This window comes from Strix aluco, chromosome 4 (assembly GCF_031877795.1).
Source record: "Strix aluco isolate bStrAlu1 chromosome 4, bStrAlu1.hap1, whole genome shotgun sequence".
Taxonomy (NCBI): Eukaryota; Metazoa; Chordata; class Aves; order Strigiformes; family Strigidae; genus Strix; species Strix aluco.
This window is the reverse complement of record NC_133934.1, coordinates 25496151-25516244: the sequence shown is the minus strand read 5'-3', so window position 1 is coordinate 25516244 and position 20094 is coordinate 25496151. Positions and strand designations below refer to the sequence as shown.

The following is a 20094-nucleotide window of genomic DNA, read 5'->3' as shown; positions in this document are numbered from 1 at the left end:
TCCCTTGTGATCAGTACTTTAGAATTAGCCATATACTGTCCTGAACTTATTGAAACTCCTTCCGTGTCTATGTTTTTCATGTTTTCAATGTTTCTTCATGCAACAGAGAAAATATTCTGCTATATGATGAGTGAATGCAGTATAATGGTTTCATTTCATTTTCTTGTATAATACAGTATGCACTCAAAATGAAGTGAATACTCTGTTAAGGACTTCATTTTTTGTACACTGAAATCTGTCCTTAGGTACATAGGATTTGTATGAGGGTAGAACTGAGCCCTGAGTAATATACAGTTTTTATTGTCATCAATTAAAGACAAATGCCTGCTTTAAAAATTATAGTTAACAGTTCAAAAATCTGTTAGAATACAGTTAGTAAGTTAAAAGTATGAGATCTGACTCAGGACAGCACTAAGCACTTGTTTGACTATTAAAAAGCTTTCTTGTATGGGGATAGAAGGGAAAATGTGTATTTCCTCTGCAAATCCTGTTCACTGAAATCTAGCAAAAGCACAATACCAGGGCAGGAGAGCCTGAGCTCTCCCTATTCCAACATCAGGGAAGGGAAGAGAAATCTGTACAACTGTCCCACTAGTCCAAACAGGTTGTGAATGAGTACAATCGACTTGCTCTAGCTGTTATCAGAGAGCACATCAATGCAGGCGTCATGACCCGTTGAGTTCCTTGGTGTTTCACAGCTGCTCCCTTCACCATGTATGGGAAAGGAGCATCACAGCACCAGTTGCTCAGGTGTGGATAGGGCTGCAGAAGCTAATTCAGAGACAGCAGGAAGTCCTTGGCTCTCAGGACTGCCCACCACTTTAACTGATAGAGAAGAATTTTGTAAGGAGGTGACTATGACTTACTGTATTCTGGTAGTTCTTCAGCATTTCAGATTTTGGTCTGAGGTAATATGCTGGTGGAACTGCATTTTCATCCCTGCAGTACCACTCTTCTAAAACCCTTGTCTCTAGCTTGGCCTCTACAGCAGCATCCAGGATCATTTCAAATTCTGCTGACTCAACTTCCCCCGGTATTCGGATGTTCCCGTACTTCTCTCCCAGTAGGCCCTGTGTATTTGCAGGAAAGTAGGGATTAAATTTTTGTTTTTAGTTATGCAAAAACCCTTCTGAAAATCTGAATTTCATAAAAATCAGTGTGGTAGCAGTATAATGACTTTGAAATTACTAGGAAGGGAAACAGATACAGGTAAAATGAATTACTGTTGAGGGTACTGCACTGAGCTGCATCCTACTACAATGACTTGGTAAAATTTCAAGTAGATGCACTGTCTTTCTTAATATTAACTGATAATAATATTAACTGATAATAAAAACACAAAGACATTCAAAAGAAGAAACTAAGAAATACCCAACATACTTTCTTAGCACAGTATTGACTTGTGTATTACTGATTTCCATTAGTCACAGGTTGGCATTAATCTCACATGCAAAAGCGAATATGGAAATCCTTTTCTCTGGACTCAAGATAAGGATGCATCTCTGGATTCTTTACATCTTGTTTTTATTCTTAGTCTCCACAGTAATGGAACAGATTTTATGTTCTGCTTGATGAAAATTCACATCATGTTATGTACAGCTCATACTGGTATTATTAAAAATGTGGCTTATACCAGCAATACAAAGGATCAGTGTCGCAGAACCACAAGCTGCTTTGCTGTCTCATATTCCCTTGTTGCAAAAATGTTCAATGTCTTTGCCCTGGTAGCTGTCCACTGAATGAACAGTGGGGAAAGTGAAAACAGTTTTGATCAAATACCAAATAGAAATAGAAATTTTAGTACTTCGATGGTATACGGGCAAAGCTTTGTGGAAGTCAGTTCTTAAACTGTGGCACAAGAGATTTTTCACCTTCAAAATTTGGGATTAAAATATTGGTTGTGATGCTCTGAATACATTTTTTTAAATATATTGCCATAGTTTGCTGTCCATAAATATTTATGAAAAAAGGATTGGGGAAAACTTTGTAGAAGATAGAGTTGCAGGACATTCCTCATTCTTTTGACAAGATTTTTCAAATTTGCGATCATCAGCTTAATTATGCATTCAAATCTTGGTCCACAGAATTCAGTGAGAACTCTCACTTCCTTTAAAGTAGGATTTTTTATTTCTTTCCTCATTTAAATGTATTCAGTAAAGATTCTGAGTTAATGAAAAGGAGTACTTAATGTGGAGAGGAGCCAACAGTATCAGCATTTTGATTTGAATAAGAAAGATCTCATACTGAAGTAATGCTAATGCAAATACAGTAGTATCCTAAAAATGTAAATGACCTTGTTTGTAAATAATAACAATCTAAATATTCATTATTTTTAAAGCACTCATCATAATGAGAAGCTGTTTTAAACTTTTCCAGCTCTAACTAAACCCTGAAAATCAATAACTGATGATGATGAAGGCTGCTTCACTGATTATAAAAGCGTGAAGCTGCAGACCTCTTTTCTGAATCCAGTCATGTTGGCAGAAGGTACTCAAGCAGCTCACCATGCAAGATGCTGTAGCCTCAGAGCACAGATGTCAGAGCAGTGCATGTGAACACCTCCTAACCTCTTTCAGGCAAACCCACCTCAGTTAGCTCAGACCACAGTTCACACTGTGTAAACTAACGTGGCTGATTTTTGCCTGGAGCAGATTAGGAAAGAGCTCACATGAACTACAGCATTAGCTCTGATGGCAAGCAGTTGGCATCCTACAACAGAGTAGTGACAAAGAGCTGGTGGACAGGAACAAGTCAATGTCTGTCTACTGCTTAGGAGAAATGAAAGCATGTAGGAACTGATAGTTTGTATAGTCCAGGTTTCAGTCTCTGACCAGCCGCAGCACCCAAGTCCTTTAAGAAGCTCCTCCAATAGAGAGCCATTAGGGGTTTGCCTGGCTGCCTATTCATATCCCGCAGTAGCTTAATTCAGGGTCCACATCAAGGAGTCAGGAGAAAGGAACAAATGTGTTCAGTAACTAGAATTAAATAACATTCACTTTAATGAAACGATGAAGTATTTTTGTTACATGCATTTATTTTTTCTATGTGATCATTCTAACTAGTAGCTCCCCTCATAGAGAGCGCTATGTTGCTTCATATAATGAGATAATTGAGGGAAATTTCTAAGTTTTTACTGTTCTGATCTATTCATAGAGCCCTGTAATTTTGGAATTGTGAAGCTGCAGAGGTTAAACGAAATATAGTATCATTTTCCTTCTTTATTCAGGTGAGGTTAATAATTCACATCATGCTGAATTGCAAGCCTTTGCACATTCAGATTGATGTAGAAATCTCATAAATTTCTCTCAGAGGAGCTTTGCTATGCAAATTTTGCAATTACCTTGTATAGCAATTATTACTTGAAATTCATTAGGCTACATTTTTTCTGAATTTAAGTCCAGTGGATTCAATTGACAGTTGCCCAAGCAAAGATCAATAGCTGGGCCCTTCATTAATGATACTAAAATGTCAACATTAAAATGTCTGGTTTTAATGTACTGCATTTAATCAACTAAATTTGTGCTGGAATTAGTCTGTGTACTTTTCTGCTTCTCTGGTACAGTTTGTGCTGTTCTCTCTCCACTGTACTATAGGTAAATAACAAAAGGCAGTACTTTAAAATGAAAAGATGGATTTTTTTTCCTTGTATTTTATCTGTCACTGCAACAGACATTATGTAAATAATCCTGTATTAGGGATCATCCTTCTGGCTACTAGAGCAAAACACAATAAAAAGGAACTCTGACGTGATCAGAATACTAGAATCACTGTGGATGACTGTATCATTAGCTTTTAAATAAAATGGAGGCCTATGCAAATACTATTTGAAAGCCTTTGCATTTTTTAAAAAGCAAATGTTAGACAGTAGAGGACATACATTTATCATGGTGTACCTTGGTGCTACAGATGGTATTGCTAATATTTTGCTAGAAGTCTAGCATTAGTTGAGGGAAGAATAGACGTACATAGAAGAGGAATCACACAGAGTGTCCTCCTTTTGGGTGATACAAGGAAATGATCACCTGCTTTGCAACTTATTTACTTGTAGCAACTTATAGCAATTTACAATGATTTCTGAATATTGCTTAATAATCCTGCTTGCCTTGACTATTCTGTGGAAACTTACCAAGGACTACTGTGTTCATCAAAACAAAGCAGTTTTCTGTGGAAACTTACCAAGAACTACTATGTTTGGCAAAAAGAAATTGGCTAAGAGAATCTGCGCATGCTCCAAGGAAAAGTACAAGGTGAAGAAGACTGTGAGCCTTCCTCCAAAAGACCCCCGAAGACGACCACCAGGAGGCAATGTGCAGGCACAAAGATATAAACTGCTGACACCAGCCTTTCGAACTAACGCAGCCTTACTTATGCATATGTCTATTTGTATTATGTAATCCAATGAATATGTATATCCACACTCTATAAGTTTCTGGTAAAATGTGCTGTTGGTGTGCAAGCTTTGTGGAGAAATCCCCTTGCACCCCAGCGTCGGAGTAAACACGCCTGCTTTATAACTCTGCGTTGTAGAGTTTGTTTCCGCGCATCATGGGATGATGACAGTGAGCATCCATAAAGCTTAATAAACAACAAAATAAAGTCTTGTATCATTTTACTTTGAGGTATTTCTACTCTTCTTGTTTAGTTGTGGTTTATGAAAATGTTTTAAGGTTAATCTTAAAAGATGACACATGCATAGTGCCAGGAAGACAAGGAATGAGCAAGTGTGGAGGAATGAGAAGTCTGAGTGAATATATGTTGCACTGCAAGGTGAAAACAGTCTAGCTTGTTATTGTTGACATCTAGTGTTTAGGAGAGCCTGAAGCTAACAGGTGTACCAAGAAAGGAACACATCAGTTGAACATCATGCAAGGATCTAAATTTACCAAAACATTTAGTTTTAGAACTTAAAAACTGGACCATGACAAAAAGGAAGCTGCAGAGGCCATGCCAGCACCTCACTGCTTCATGTGGCCTGTGTGAGCAGGGATTCCATGTTTTAGCCAAAATGTAGGCATTTCTGCAATTAAAGCAAAGTTAAGGAGCAGCTGAGCAGAGATTCTGAGGACACCTGTGGCACCTACTTGGTGAATATGTGCATTTAGAAAGGCAATTAAATGAGTTAGTGTCTTTGATGTTCTCATACAGTAGAAGTGACAAGTGAACAAAGAGAACAAAGAGAAATAGGAACTGGATAGGGAATAAAAAGAACAGCACTGGCATGAAGAAGAGAATTGATTACACAAGTAGAATCAGCAAATCGTAAATACTGTGCTGAGCAGGTCTATCATTTAGAGCAGGGCAATCCCAGGCACTGTGCTGCAGCTGTGTTCATTTTAGTGTCCCAAGAGAAGTTAGCTGAGGTTCTGGTATTAGTACCTGACTCTGTGTAGCCATTTGAAAAATATTCCAGTAAATGTGGTACAGAACTTCATGGAGTCATTCCTGGTAACTCCAGACTAGCCTCAATCTACAGCTGAGTTTCACTGGCCATTGAACTGAGGTATCGAAACACAACTGCTTTTCATTTTTCTGGGAAGGATAGAAGTAACTGATACTGTTTTTCTAAAGGACTGCAGTATCACACCCCAATGCTGGAAGTAGGAGGCATGCTGAGTAAGTGCAGCTGTTTTCTACTGATGCTTGAACGCTGGATTATGTCACATAAACACACCAGGTTCCTGGGGAACAGTTCTTCACTTAAATACATCCTCTAGATGCACTGTGTGTTTTCCATTAACAGTGGTACTTGTAAAAAAAAAAGACTAAGGACTATGAACAGACTATATGTGTTTACTGGAATCTTAATAAACTATTTGTAAGGCTACATGACAGCCTTAGGATGGGTGTATTTGCATGCACAGGCTTCCCATGTTTAGACACAGAGGTGAGGCTTGGAATTACCTCCTTCTAGCTAGTACCAGGGAACACCCACCTCCCCTCCAATCTTTTGGTGTTGTTATGGTTAAATTTGTATCTGGCTGTATAAGTGTAGTCTATCAGGGTACCACAAAACCACTCAAATCTTTCAAGGCCTAAATGAGAAGCTCTGAATTGAACTTCTCCTCCAAGGGCTTCAGTGTCTGAACTGCATTCCAGAGGCTTGCTACAGCCTCTGGAAATCATAGCATCATAGAATGGTTTGGGTTGGAAGGGACCTTGAAGACCATCTAGTTCCAACCCCCCTGCCATGGGCAGGGACACCTTCCACTAGCCCAGGTTGCTCAAAGCCCCGTCCAACCTGGCCTTGAACACTTCCAGGGAGGGGGCAGCCACAACTTCTCGGGGCAACCTGTTCCAGTGTCTCACCACCCTCACAGTAAACAATTTCTTCCCTCTATCTAATCTAAATCTACCCTCTTTCAGTTTAAAGCCATTACCCCTTGTCCCATCACTCCCTATATTTTCAGTAGGCTCCCTTTATGCTGTAAGGTCTCCTCAGAGCCTTCTCTTCTCCAGGCTGAACATAAGGGAGGTGCTCCAGCACCCTGATTATCTTCATGGTCCTCCTCTGAACCTGCTCCAACAGGTCCAGGTCCATGTCCTTCTTATGTTGGGGGCCCCAGAGACACAGTACTCCACAAGAGCAAAGTAGAGTGGGAGAACCACCTCCCTCAACCTGCTGGCCACACTTCTCTTGATGCAGCCCAGCATTCATCTGGCTTTCTGGGCTGTGAGCGCACGTTGCTGGCTCATAGTCAGGTTTTCATCCACCAATACCCCCAAGTCTTTCTCTGCAGGGCTCCTCTCAATCCACTCATCGTCCAGTCTGTATTTGTGCATGGGATTGCCCCAACCCATGTACAGGACTTTGCACTTGGCCTTGTTGAACTTCATGAGGTTCACATGGGCCCACCTCTCAAGCCTGTCCAGTTCCCTCTGGATGGCATCCCTTCCCTCCAGCATGTTGACAGCACCACACAGCCTGCTGAGGGTTATAAATGTCTGCCCTGTCTCCATATTCCCTATACATTCAAGTAAATGCTGATTTCTTCATATAAAAATGAAGAAAAATAAAGCAACAGAAATGAAAGAAAATATAATTTCTCACAATTATCATGTTGTTTCATACTAAGCCTGCAAATAAGAATTACCATTATTTCAGACTTTTATGAAAAAATCACAGTATTCTTCAGTAATAACCTAAAACTTCAATTTGTGATAACAACATTGCAGAATTTTGATTATTATTATAGGAAAATATTTTTAAAGGGACCAGTAATGTTTATACTATGTTCAGTACCAAGAGACAGTTTTGTATGCAGACTAGTGAATCAAAATCTCCCACCTGATGGGTCATTTTCCTTTAACAGTAAAGCAACAAATTAAAGACTCATTAGATTGAAGGTGATTGAACTGTTTAAAGCTATAAGGCTGACAAACATGTATAAAACCCTCAGCAACCATTTGAATCTAACACAATTTTACAGAATTAACACAGAGCAACCTCAGCAGTAGTCTTGTTAGCTTTGTTGAGCCTGAGGCTGAAGTTACTACTAAATGAAGATTAAAAATTGCTGTTTAGATTAAGATGGGACATATTTTTTCATTCTAATATTCTTGGTGTGGAAAGATATCAAAATGATAGGCACAGTCACAATAATGACCAAAAGGACAAAACTAACAAGATTTGGATTTGATCTTGAGCTATGATGGATTCATAGTGCATGTCATGCTATTAGTTCAGATATCATCACTAAAATGTTCACAAACCCTAATACCATACCTTATATTAATATAGAACAAGTTGAAATTTTTGACATATTTAATTCCAGCTAAGATATTTAGTGGTAATTTTAATAAAAAACAAGCTGTCAAGTAACAGCAAGTTATATTCATTACTGATTGGTTTCGTTACTCTTTTTTAAAAAAAGATATTATATATTAACATCTGCAAACCAAGTAATTTGAGGATTCAGATTTGTAATGTTTTGTGGAGTGATTTCAGATACTTGTCACCTTAAGAGGAACAACTTTTTTTGCTGTTTTGCCAACACAGAAAGCTGCAGATTCATTCAAAATACAGTTTTGTAGCTGGTGAATGATGTGATCCAATGATCTTTTGCTGGGCTCCACAGAATCAGTTCTACCACTTTCACTTCTTGGTCTTTGTGAAGTTCCACATGTGACACTGACATGCATACATATGCCCTCTCTGCTTCCTCTCACAGCAGTCCTGGACTGACAGATTTTGAAGAATAAGTATTCAAGAAATCATCTTTGAAGGAATTAAATCTAACCACAATTAATTTAACCTAAGATACCTCTGTGTATCCAGATCTAAGCACCCCTTAAACTACTTGTTTTTGCAAGATCCACAAGGGATTAGGAAGTATTATCGTCACCATTTGGCATAGGGATTAGGTGCAGGGAATTAAGCCTGGGCAGGGATTCAGAGCTGTGACAGGTATGCAATGGTTAGTTATAACTGGGTAGTGGAGGCTGTTGTTCCTAATTCTTAGCCCTGTCCTTCTTACAGAAACTGCTCACAACTTAAAGAGGAAAGCCTTGCCTGCTTGTGAATGAGGTCCTGAGTGGCTCACATTTAAGCCTGCTAAATTAATGTAAGCTTAAACTGAGATCACTTATTCAAAGTAGAACAGCTCCATTAGGAGAAAGAGTATCTCACATTACTGAAGATGCAGTGAATGCTTCATGTTCTGGGCTGAAAATTGCCTGCAGGCACCCAGCGTCAGCATTCAGGTGCTGCTGAGATGCACCAAGTGGTTCTTCAGCAGCTGCCTGATCTGTAGAAACTTAAGTGCTTTTAAATTGCCTTGGGATATTATGTTCATTTGTTGCCAGGGGTTGAGAAATGCTCCTCTCACCGATGTCCCAGAGGGGTCCTTCTACCATCCGCAAGGGAGCTGTGGATTGCAGTCTGGTATCACACCATGCCTCACCGGGAGGCCTCGTGCAGGAAACTGGTGAGGAGCAGGCTGTAGCAGTAAGTCATAATCTACAGCAAGGTGGGTAATGAGGGAGCTCGCACATGAAGCAAGAGGCCTGTTTCAAAATCTTTCCTGAACTGGAAGAAGGACAAGTTTGTGATCGCCATGTATACACCCTACTCATCAGGCTTCTGGGCGTGAATGATGGGGTAAGAGTAGCATGTCAAAGCTCCTGCTAGCGCAGCTCCCTTCTGTACAAGAAATTGCATACCGTCGTGTAAGTAACTGAATATTAATTGGAGCAGGAACTTATCTTTCCACAGTTTGCATGAGTGCCCTAACCAAGGGCTACAAAGTCAGTCCCCCTCTCTCCTGTGGTCACTTGCTCTGCACTGTGTTCTGTGAAACCTGGGGTTAGAGACCTAAATCCCTGCTTCCTCAGCCTGTGCCTCTAGGTTTCCTTCCTATTGTAGTTAAATCTTTCTTATGAAATAAGAAATTTATTCCTCTTTAAAGCCATACATTTCAGTCAAATAGCCACTTTGCTCAGAGAAATGTGGTTTTTGCTCTACTGACTACTGTGATGTTAATACATCTATTAGCTGATAAAAAGTGTTACTCAGTAGATCAGACTTATATAGAAAAGAAAGACACGTGAAGAAAAAATACAAGTAAAAGATTGACATTTCTATTTAACACCAGGCTTAAAAGACCTCAAATTTCTTCTGAATATTTTCTCTAAAAAGAATACTTATTATAATCAGATGCTAATACCCATCAATTTCTTTCAATTGATATATATGTATGTACAAACTGAAGACAGAATCACTTTAGCATAACTATAAGAAATGTTCCATTTTATATGTAGACTGGCTACATTCTATGTCCTGTCTTTCATATTGAATTTGGAGGTGGTAACACAGTGCATTTGCATGTGTGAACCTCCCTAGGTGGCACATTCAAGTCAGGGAAGGCACACGGAATTTGTAACACGTAGGTGTGTTCACCCTCCTTGTCTGCAGAAATTTGGGCTTAACTGACATAACCAAATATGCCAACCGATTCTGGGCTGCATCAAGAGAATTGTGGCCAGCAGGTCGAAGGAGGTGATTCTCCCCCTCCTACTCCACTCCCATGAGACCCCACCTGCAGTACTGTGTCCAGCTCTGGGTCCCCAACATAAGAAGGACATGGACCTGCTTGACTGGGTCCAGAGGAGGCCATGAAGATGGTCAGGGAGCTGGAGCACCTCCCTGATGAGGACAGGCTGAGAGAGTTGGGGTTGTTCAACCTGGAGAAGAGAAGGCTCTGGGGAGACCTTATGGCAGCCTTCCAGTACTTAAAGGGGGCTACAGGAAAGATGGGGAGGGACTCTTTATCAGGGAGTGGAGTGATAGGACGAGGGGTAATGGTTTTAAACTGAAAGAGGGTAGATTAGGTTAGATATAAGGAAGAAATTCTTCACTGTGAGGGTGGTGAGACACTGGAACAGGTTGCCCAGAGAAGTGGTGGCTGCCCCCTCCCTGGAAGTGTTCAAGGCCAGGTTGGACGGGGCTTTGAGCAACCTGGTCTAGTGGAAGGTGTCCCTGCCCATGGCAGGGGGGTTGGAACTAGATGGTCTTTAAGGTCCCCTCAAACCCAAACCATTCTATGATGCTATGATTCTATGAAATATACAGGTAAATCATGTCTTGAAAATCTGGAACAAATGGTCAGGCTAACAATTTTTAATGGCCTTTTATTTAAAAACCCAAAGATATTTAGTACAACTATAGGTCTTTTGGGTTTGTTGCCAGTATATTGTAATTCTATCGTAACAGTCATACAGAAATTACTTATGCAATACAAGATGTTCAGGCGCAGTCAAAGATAGTTTTAGGAAAAAAAATGAAAACCAAAATAACAGGATTAGCTAGAACCTTGTTTCTGAGAAATAAATATGATCTAAATTGAAACTGAGAATTTACTACCAGAAACAAATGGAAAAGAATGGCCGGTATTATTTTTTTTTTGTTATTCCTTAAGGGAACAACAGCCAATTTGTCTCAAACTCAAAGCAAAAATGCTAATAGATAAACAACAGTGAATCATCTGAATTGAAACCAGGAAAGTATATTTACTTAAATTTATTTTCAATGCACTAATGATTTCAGTAAGAAGAAAAGCAAATATATGAATTAATTGAAAATCTCAATGGAGTATTCATGTTAACTGCTTGTTAGGGCAAACTCCAAGCCATTAAACTGAACTGAATTGAACAACTGAAACCAAAATGGAGAAAGCTGTAATAATGCACTTAATCTAAACCAAGTTTTAGGAAGCTGGAGGTCCAGAGAAGCTGGTGTCCGGAGATGTCCTGAAAATAACTGCCTCTACTCCTTTGTTTTCCTTTTATCTGTAATGAGGTGCCATGTGAGGATCTCATACAAGCACAGAGAGAATATTCTTCAATTAAATACATCTGACTGCTTTTCTTGCCTGTCCATGGTAGCGATCAAAGACAAAAGTTATGTTGCACTGAGATTAAGTCTCCCAAAAGTACTTCCATTAGAAATCAAAAATATGAAAAAAAAAGCCAAAAATGAAGTAATCTGCGATTTCTAGGATGTACAGGTTAAAGTGCCTTCAGAACTGCATTCTTCTTCTACTGCCAAGAGTTGTAAGGCAGTGCAACTCAGCAGACAGAACATCAGAGCTGCTGCAGATCTCTTAAATCTTCTTTCCACTATTGCTTCATCTCAGTATGGAAACTGGTAACTTCCTGATGCTTTTGCCAGTGCCTCAGATTGCCTATCTATAAAATGAGGCTAATGATAGCTTGCAAAATAAGCATTTCTATTTTGAGTGTTGATATGCAAAGGATCTTGTGTATTCAAGTATCAGCAGGGATGGGACTGTTGCTTTACATTGTTTGTCCTGTTTAGTTTTTAAGGGAAAAATGAAAACATAGAGCAGTATCAAACGTTTTCATTTGATTTTTCTCCATACCTAGGTGATGATAATAGTGTCCACACCTCAATCCTTTGATTGAAGCTTATGGGTAAATAGATTTAGTTTTAGAACTTCAGCTGAGTATGCAAAACATGAAGTAAGAAATACAATTTTTACTTGAAATTACTGAAGTGAATAGAAAACTGAAGTCATAATAAAGACATTTCTGTGCTGAGAAAGGTATTTTTTTTTCCACTTGCCTGGATATGCATTTATGTTCCTTGGCTTGAGAAATCTTGCTGTGCATTGTTTCACAGAGCTATGTCCCAATTTCTCTCTTCCTTTTTTCCCTGGAGGTACTCCAGAAGTACACTGGGGGGCTATAGGTATTTCAGAAACTTGAGACAGGTATTAGTTTCAGTTCCACGAAAAACAAAAAAGGGCTGTTGAACTACCATGTAAGAAAACTGACTGGAAGGATGAGGTGAAAGTGCTGAAGTCTTTTCTGTGAGTAATGTTCCTGACATAAGGTGTAAAAAGAAAATGATGGTGGTGTTACTGGATGCTTAACCTGTCTTTCAGAAAATTAAAGCAAGCAGCTGAATCTTGCTGTAAATGAACCAATTCCCTCAACTTTGAACTTCACCCACAGTGCAATATTTTTAAATCTCAAAGCTTTTCCCTAGTGGTAGGGAGATATGAAACAATGGTGAGTAATTTCTCAGTACATAATGGGTAGGAGCTGAGTCCATGATGCAGAGTGAATGTGCTTGCTCAGAAGAAATTCATGATCTACTTCCTTGATACACCTTGCTTCATCAGAACTCTCCTTTCTCCTGGCTGTGAAAGTATCAATAGTCTTCTTCCTCCACACTCCTCCTCCTGTCTTGTACATGATCATGAAGCACCAGTTTAGTTAACTTTGTTGCCTTTTCCTTCACCCTTTGTCACTGCTGGGTCTTTACTCTCCCTGAGTGTGGGTGCAGGTGATACAATCACTCAAAAAGAACAAAATTAGGAAAGAGGTCTGTGAATAAAAGTAGGGTAGAGAAAGGACTGGAGAAGATTTTGCCTACCTCTGGCTGCTCACTGATTTGAGCTGCTCACTCACTCTGATTCCCCTCCAAACAAATGTATCATTCTGACTTTGTTTTTTTTTTTCAAATTGGGTGGGAGATTTCTTGACATGTACATTTTTCCTCTCACATAAAGCTCAGAATCTTGTAGGTAACTGCTACTGCAGCCCAGATTCCTGTCAACTCTCTGACAGGTCCCGTAACACTTCATAACAGTGGAGCTGGGCAGAAAAGCAAACTGCAAGGGCTAGGTTTAATAAAAGACTAGCACAGAGCCCAGACTGGAGTCAATAACCTTGTCTGTGGAAATCAATGCCCTTCCTACAGGGAGTGGGAAACGTAGCTTTCCTGGAAACAGCAAGGAGATCAATCTTGTCTTTTTGAGGAGGGCATGGTGGTGTAACCTCCCCTGCTTTGTAAAATAATCACAACACTCACCCAAGCAGGGAAGAACCTGTCTTGCATCTCATAGGTGAAGTCTGGCTAATAGAGGAAAGCTTCTCCTACTGTTGCTGTTTAATGTGCTTTACTAAGCATCCAGGGATACTGACATCAAGGAGCCAGAAAGGAAGAAGATACTCTGAGCCTATCAGTGTAGTCAGCTGGGAGGACAGGGCACTGGCTTCTGGACACCAAACCCTGGAGTCAGAAACTAGGACTCTTCAGCATTCTTACTGCCCTCTTTGGTATGCCTCATATGTAGGAAAGGGTGCTGCCTCCTGCTGCACCCATGCACCCTCTAAAAAGAAGGGGGCATATCTTTATTTTCTGGGAAATATGATCTTGCTAGTGTTTATCAGAAGCACTGCTTAGTTTCTGAATTCCCATTTTGGAATGGTATTTAAGTGATAAATGGTGAGCCAAAAAGCTTAGATTGAGGTAAAGTTGAGCATGGCAAGAAGAGATGAATCAGGCACTTAAGGGATTGACAGAGAGGCATCTAGTCTATAGTAACCTCCAAAGTTGCAGCAACTGAGAAAGGACTGCAAAATCTATACAAATCCTACTGTAAGCACATACACACGCTCTATTGGAAATAGACATATGTATTTTATGTATTTTATATTTTCTGTAACATAATTAAGCTGTGTTTCTCAGTAACATACACAGCCACTATGAAGGTATTAGAAAGTGTTAATTAATGAGCATTATCAGAGGCAGAGATCACTGATGGTATAATGGAATTTTTAACACCCCTCCCAACTTTAGGAATACTGAAACTAGTTGTAACATGATATGATATATGAATGCAAATTTCTTTTTGCTGTTTTTACCCCTTCTTATTAGAGCTAAACAGATTGGTATTTATTGAGTCTACAAATGAAAGTCAAATTTTGTAATTAAATGTCAAGAAAATTATTTAACAACTTGTATAGAATAATACAGTCACCATGAGCCTGAGTGTGTAGTGAAGCACCTAAAACACTGTTAATAAATGTGTTTTGCAGGGATATAAAATAAATGAAGGCCCAAAGGCAAATTTTCAGTATAAGGGACATTAGCTCTAGCAGATTATAATGCCACCTCTCTACAGCACCCAGATTTTAATCACTGTACACAAAACAAATAGCATAACGTAACATCAAATCTGCTTTGCAAGTACATGTGGAATGGCCTATATTATTTATTTTGACTACTTCCTGGATTTTGATGCTTTTATTTATGATTTTTGTATCCTTATGTGCCAGTTGTAACAAAACATTATTTTTTCCAAGCCAGGTGACATGGGTTTTAGGGCTTGTTATTTGGGACAGTGGTGGCTGGTACTCTGAACAGATAAACACTTCATCAATCTAGCCCTTCAAAGATTAAAAGAAATTATTAGCTAATTGCTTGCACAAGGAGTATAATTTTCCTTCCCCAACAATGCTAGCAGTACGATGGCCCAGTAAACTTGACTGATGTAGAAGTATCAGTCCCTTCTGTATGTTCTTAAATGACATGCATACATTCCTTACTTTTCACATGAGTGGAAAAATAATTTTTTATGTTTAAATTGCTATAAATTTGGAGAAGGCTAGAAAGGACTGTAACATAGCTGCAGGATGAATGGAACTAGTTCCTATGAGAAGAAACTAATAATCTAAACTGTAATAACAGTTAAGGAGAGAAAGTAGAAATGTGGAAGGGATCTTCCAAGAAACTAAACTGAAGGAAAAAGACTAAGGCAAGCACTGTGATAACAGAGATTAAAGCTTTCCTTGGCTTCATAAACCACACCTCTTATGCACTTGACAGAGGTTACGGTTTATGAAGACCACCATTACTTAAAGTATTCAGAGCGTCAACAACCTTTACAGCCAATTCACATCACCAAATATTACAATGAGAATGCTAACCCTACTAATTTAATTTATATGAAATATAAAACCAGCTTTTCATAACGCCAGCTTCACAACTGCCACATTTCAGAAACTGTTGTTCTTCAAAACTACCCAACATTAGTTTTCTATTTATAATACAGATGAAAAAAATCACCTTTATAAATCCTCTTAGTTTTCACTTGCCATACTTCAAGAACGGAATAGATCAAAATAAAACCTTACCTATAGTAGTTTTATATTGGGGTATCTTCAGGCCTTTTCTAACACTAATTTTTAACTAAAAGGTAATCAGTCAGACTTAAAATTAATTGTAAGTGTACAAGCACTAAATACTAAATACTGACTGCAGGTAATAGGTCAAGTCATTAGCCAAATGTTTAAAAGTTCTGTAGCAAATCCCCATGGAATTTAATGAAATATAGCAAAGAACATCAGCTTATGACACTCCTCTCAGTAAAAACACTATCTTGCCTATGTCATGCAATGGCATGACTGAGAGGCAGAGTATATGCTCTGCAAAAGTATGTGGCCAGGTAATGAGCTGTTTTTCCAGCAATGAGTAGCACTACTATTCTAAATTTTTTTTGAACACTTTTAAGCATTAAAGTAATTTCTATACTATGTAAAAGAGTTAACAAGAAAAGAACACATACTTTACTTATAATAACTGCAGTCTCCATGGCATTCTAAGCAAGTATTTTCTGTTTCATTTTTTCAAGATGGAATGGAATAAAAAATTACTGGTGAGGTTTTCCAGTTATGAAAGAAAGAAGCATATGATAATTAGTTGCTACATGGCAAGATAACAGAACAGTAACTCCAAAAAAAGCACCTTGCACTGAAAGCAAATATTTTAAGAGAAAAGAGGCAATACCTTATGGATGCATACCAGTATCGCTATGAATAACACTGATACCATCTTATTTTACTTTTGTAAATTAGTATCTTTCATTGAAGAAAAAAAGGATCCTGTGAAATTATACACTCTAATTAAAAAAACCAAGCACAGCTACTGCTAGCTGGGTTTAACAGTAATCGGACTGAAAAGTGAACTAGTTACTTTGTGGGTAGGTGTTTTGTTTCTGGGTCTGTTACTGGAGAACCAAAGGATCCCTGAAGTGAGTCTCTGTATTGGAGAAAAGGGAAGGTATATATACTACGTGCAAGCAACAGCATTAAGATCTCTCTTTGAACTTACCGACTGTCTGCTAAATACTGTAAAGTATGCTGTTTCTTTACACAGAAGTAGCATTGCAAGGTTTGGGATTCCCCCTCCCCCCTGCCCCACTTCTGCAGAATAGCTGATGTTGGCTTTCTGATCTACAGTTTCATTTGTAGAACAGACCATTACATCTAGTGGATTACAATACTACTTCAGAAGATGGTTTGGTAAAGCTCTTGAGGGTCAAGAGAAAATAAATCTCATAAATCTCATGCAGCCTATTTCTTCCTCTACACATTATACATAGAATGATGGAAATCTGAGTTCATGCTAACCTTGTTCTCACTGATATGGTCATTTATATTAAATATAATACTTAACCCTTCTGGAAGGAAGCACAAAAAATTCTATTTATGTCAAGAAAAAGAAATACAGTGACTTAGCAGAAACTATGTACAATCTTCTGACCGTAGGCTGAAAATGTAAGCTATTCTAAGACTACATCAAAAACCATGCAGTTTGTATGTTCCATGGAAAAGCTGCCTGATGAATCTTGTAGCTATTTTCAATGGGATATATTTAAGAAATGGGTAAGCATTTTTAGACCCTAGATTTTAGATTTAGAGAATGAGAGATGATTCACAGGAACCTACATTCCCAGCCCTAAAGCAGACCCAGGAACTCAGTTACAATAGCTTAATCATATAAAATCACCCCGTGCTTGATTCCACTCTGTGTGTATATGTGTTGTTCAGAGACAAACATGGAAAAGGATATACATCCTTTGCCTGTTATTCTGGAGGCTGTGAAAGAAGACCAAGGTTTGCCGAGGGGAAAGTTGCATACTATGTCTTTAAAATTTAATCATTTTTTCTATTTTGAAGGATTTAAAAAAAGATACAAAGCTCTACTTTGACATTCACAGAAAAATCTTTCCTGTTGGCCAAGTCCATCTAAAACAGGATTAGTGTCTGCAGACATATACTTCACTACAGATTACTGCCAACAAGTCCTATGGAGCCATTCTTGATATGCTGTATGACCCCAAATCCACTTATGTTAGAGGGAGTTCTTACTTGGACAGGTTTTGATTCAGATGTGGATTGAGAAGAAAATTGATAGTTTGATATTTATTTCTTGGAATATACTTTATTGGAAGAGGTGGGCTGTTGTGTCATGTCTGGTTCCAGCTATTTCTTCTCATTCACTTAGAAACTACATAGAGCTGCTTCTTTGAGGAAAATTAAATTCTGAGATGTACCAAGCACGTGTAACTTCTACTGAATTCCCAAAGAGCACTGGGTGTTTATCATACCCCCTAAACTGGCTGTTTTACTATAGACACATTTGATTGACTTCAGCCTCTCTAACTTAAAATGTGTGGCAATTTTCCCAGGAGAGCAAAAGCAGAATGTAACTCAGGTGTTCAAGAACCTGTATATATTCAGTTTTCACATTAGGAATAAACCCTAAAGTAACACCAAAACTGAAATGGGAGTTGAGGAGATTCAGCAGAGCTGGAGTAATATAATTTGGAATTTTCTCTGAGCTGGAATGCACTCAGAATTCATTATCAACCATTTGTACTAAGCAAAGAGAACCAAGTAGCAGTGTACTTCATGGAATGATTAAAGCATGCATTGTACTGTAGGAACAAAAAGATCCAGAGATGTAAAAAACATTTCACTCCTCAATTCACCATCAGGATGATTTAAGGACATGCCAAATATTGTAAATTGCTAATATTCTTTTAAAATTGTACTGGAATCCCAATTTTATAATGCTGTCTTTTTTAATAGTTCATTAATGCTGAAATTAATATTAAACTGTCAATAATTTGAGAGGGATAATGTAAACTATAATGTCTGTTCTGAGTAGGTAGAAAATATTTTTACTATTCTTTGGACCAGATGGTTTGAATGATGGGTGGAGAGAATCTCTTAGGTTTGTATAAACCCAAACATACTTAACTGAGCAAACCATTACAGGTGACAAACTAACATTTTGTTTCCATTTCTCCCTTTCATTTTACAATTTTTCAGTACATAGTTATGCAAGAACAGCAGTTCAGGCAGCGACTGCGTGGTGCTGCACAGATGGAAGAGAGCACCCACGTGTTATAACTTGCAGGGTGTGTTTGAAGAGAAGTGCAGAGAAGCCTGCTAGTTCTCTCATCTGTACTAAGGTGTAATCAACAGCAGGTTAGTACTGGAGTATTAGTTAGGGAACCCCGATAAAAAGACAGTAAACCTACTCCGCAAATAATCACTATAGTCTAATGACACCCTAAATAGCTCAAGGCCTTAACTGATATCAGACACTGTACTTGGGTTCCTAAATTAGCACCTAAATCTAACTCCCTAGTGTTTCCTTGCTGTTAATGGAGAAACAGTGATCCAGAAGATAACTCAGGTATCACTGGAGGTACCTATATCTTTCTATTAGTTGTTAAAGGTATCGAGACTAGATCCATAATAGATGAATCCTGTTCATGATGAATACTAGCTGTGGGATAATAATATAATCTTGATTGTTACTCTACCATCCTGTCTGTATTGCCATTTCTTATGAATTTGCTAGGAAACATAACCCAACAAAACGTAAAGGTTCCAGTGATGCACTGAATGTATTTGGTCATTGGTATCGTTATGCAATGCAGAGTTTAAGCGGTTCACAATTTAATAAATATACTGCATTTCAATCTCCCCATGTAGATTCCTGAGACAAACAGTATGATTTCTGCAAAAAATTTGTACGGAGAGTATTTTTCCTACAGAAATAGTACTTTTCCCCTCATAAATAAATCTTGGTAAATTATTCTGTAGATCAAAACCAGCATAGTATTGTTTACCTACAGTAAAGGCTATGAGTTTTTAAAAGATCATGTGTAATAGGCATCGGTTTTACACAGCAAAAAAACAACCAAACAAAAAACCAACCTATCCAAAGCCCAAACAACTCCCCTCTCCCTTAATTGCATCAAGTGTTGATAGAGCTCAGGTAATAGGTAAGAGTGGGACTGTACATTCCCAAAGACAGTGTCACAGGAAATGAACTACCCACTTTTTTCAGAACTGCTTCCACCTTTGTTTATGGATGTGTCCATTTGGATTTTGTTGTTTCATATCTGAAGAAAAGTTTAGGACTTCCAACGTATGCTCCACACTAATTTAAGAACTGAATTTCATTTTCTCTCCATCTGATATCACGATGCAGGCACAAAGTGGCATAAAGAAACACTTTCTAAAATCAATCCATATCTGCTAGTTAATTTTGAGTAGTACAATTTAATCCCAGATCAGTGTCTGAATTAAAGATGTGGTAATTGAAAAGTAAAAAAAATACCCAGCTGAATGGAAATGGCACATTTTATAGAACTTTCTCAAGAAATGGGAAGTTGCCCAAAGCCTGCAGTGCCAAAGTCAGTTTTTAATTATGTTACTATAAATTAAAACTAATTATGCTTGTTGGAGTAGAATCATCTTCAATTTGTGTTGTAAATGAAAAAAACCCCATCCCACTAAGGTACAACAAAGCAAAAAACAAATGTGCATAAAAAGATTTCTGTAGTTTTGCCAGTCTAGTCATTGGGAGAGCTATTACTCTGGCCCATACTTGGAAAACCTGGAATAAATACTGAAGTTGTTGGCTCACTGCAACCTCTTTGCTAACTGTTTTGTTCTGTTTAGAATTTGTGATTTGGCTTGATTTCT

The 20094-nt window shown here is 38.4% G+C and overlaps 2 protein-coding genes across 2 annotated transcripts in view; one reads left to right on the top strand and one right to left on the bottom strand.

Annotated features, from left to right (window-relative positions):
- RELL1 (RELT like 1) overlaps positions 1-4612 on the top strand; it is a 98636-nt gene extending 94024 nt beyond the window's left edge. The window contains exon 9 of the transcript XR_012623050.1: positions 4159-4612. The gene's annotated coding sequence lies outside the window, so the exon portion shown is untranslated. The remainder of the gene's footprint in view (positions 1-4158) is intronic.
- NWD2 (NACHT and WD repeat domain containing 2) overlaps positions 1-20094 on the bottom strand; it is a 60114-nt gene that overhangs the window by 9128 nt on the left and 30892 nt on the right. Inside the window, exon 4 of the mRNA XM_074822310.1 lies at positions 867-1070. Within this exon, the coding sequence (XP_074678411.1) occupies positions 867-1070 (204 nt within the window). The remainder of the gene's footprint in view (positions 1-866; positions 1071-20094) is intronic.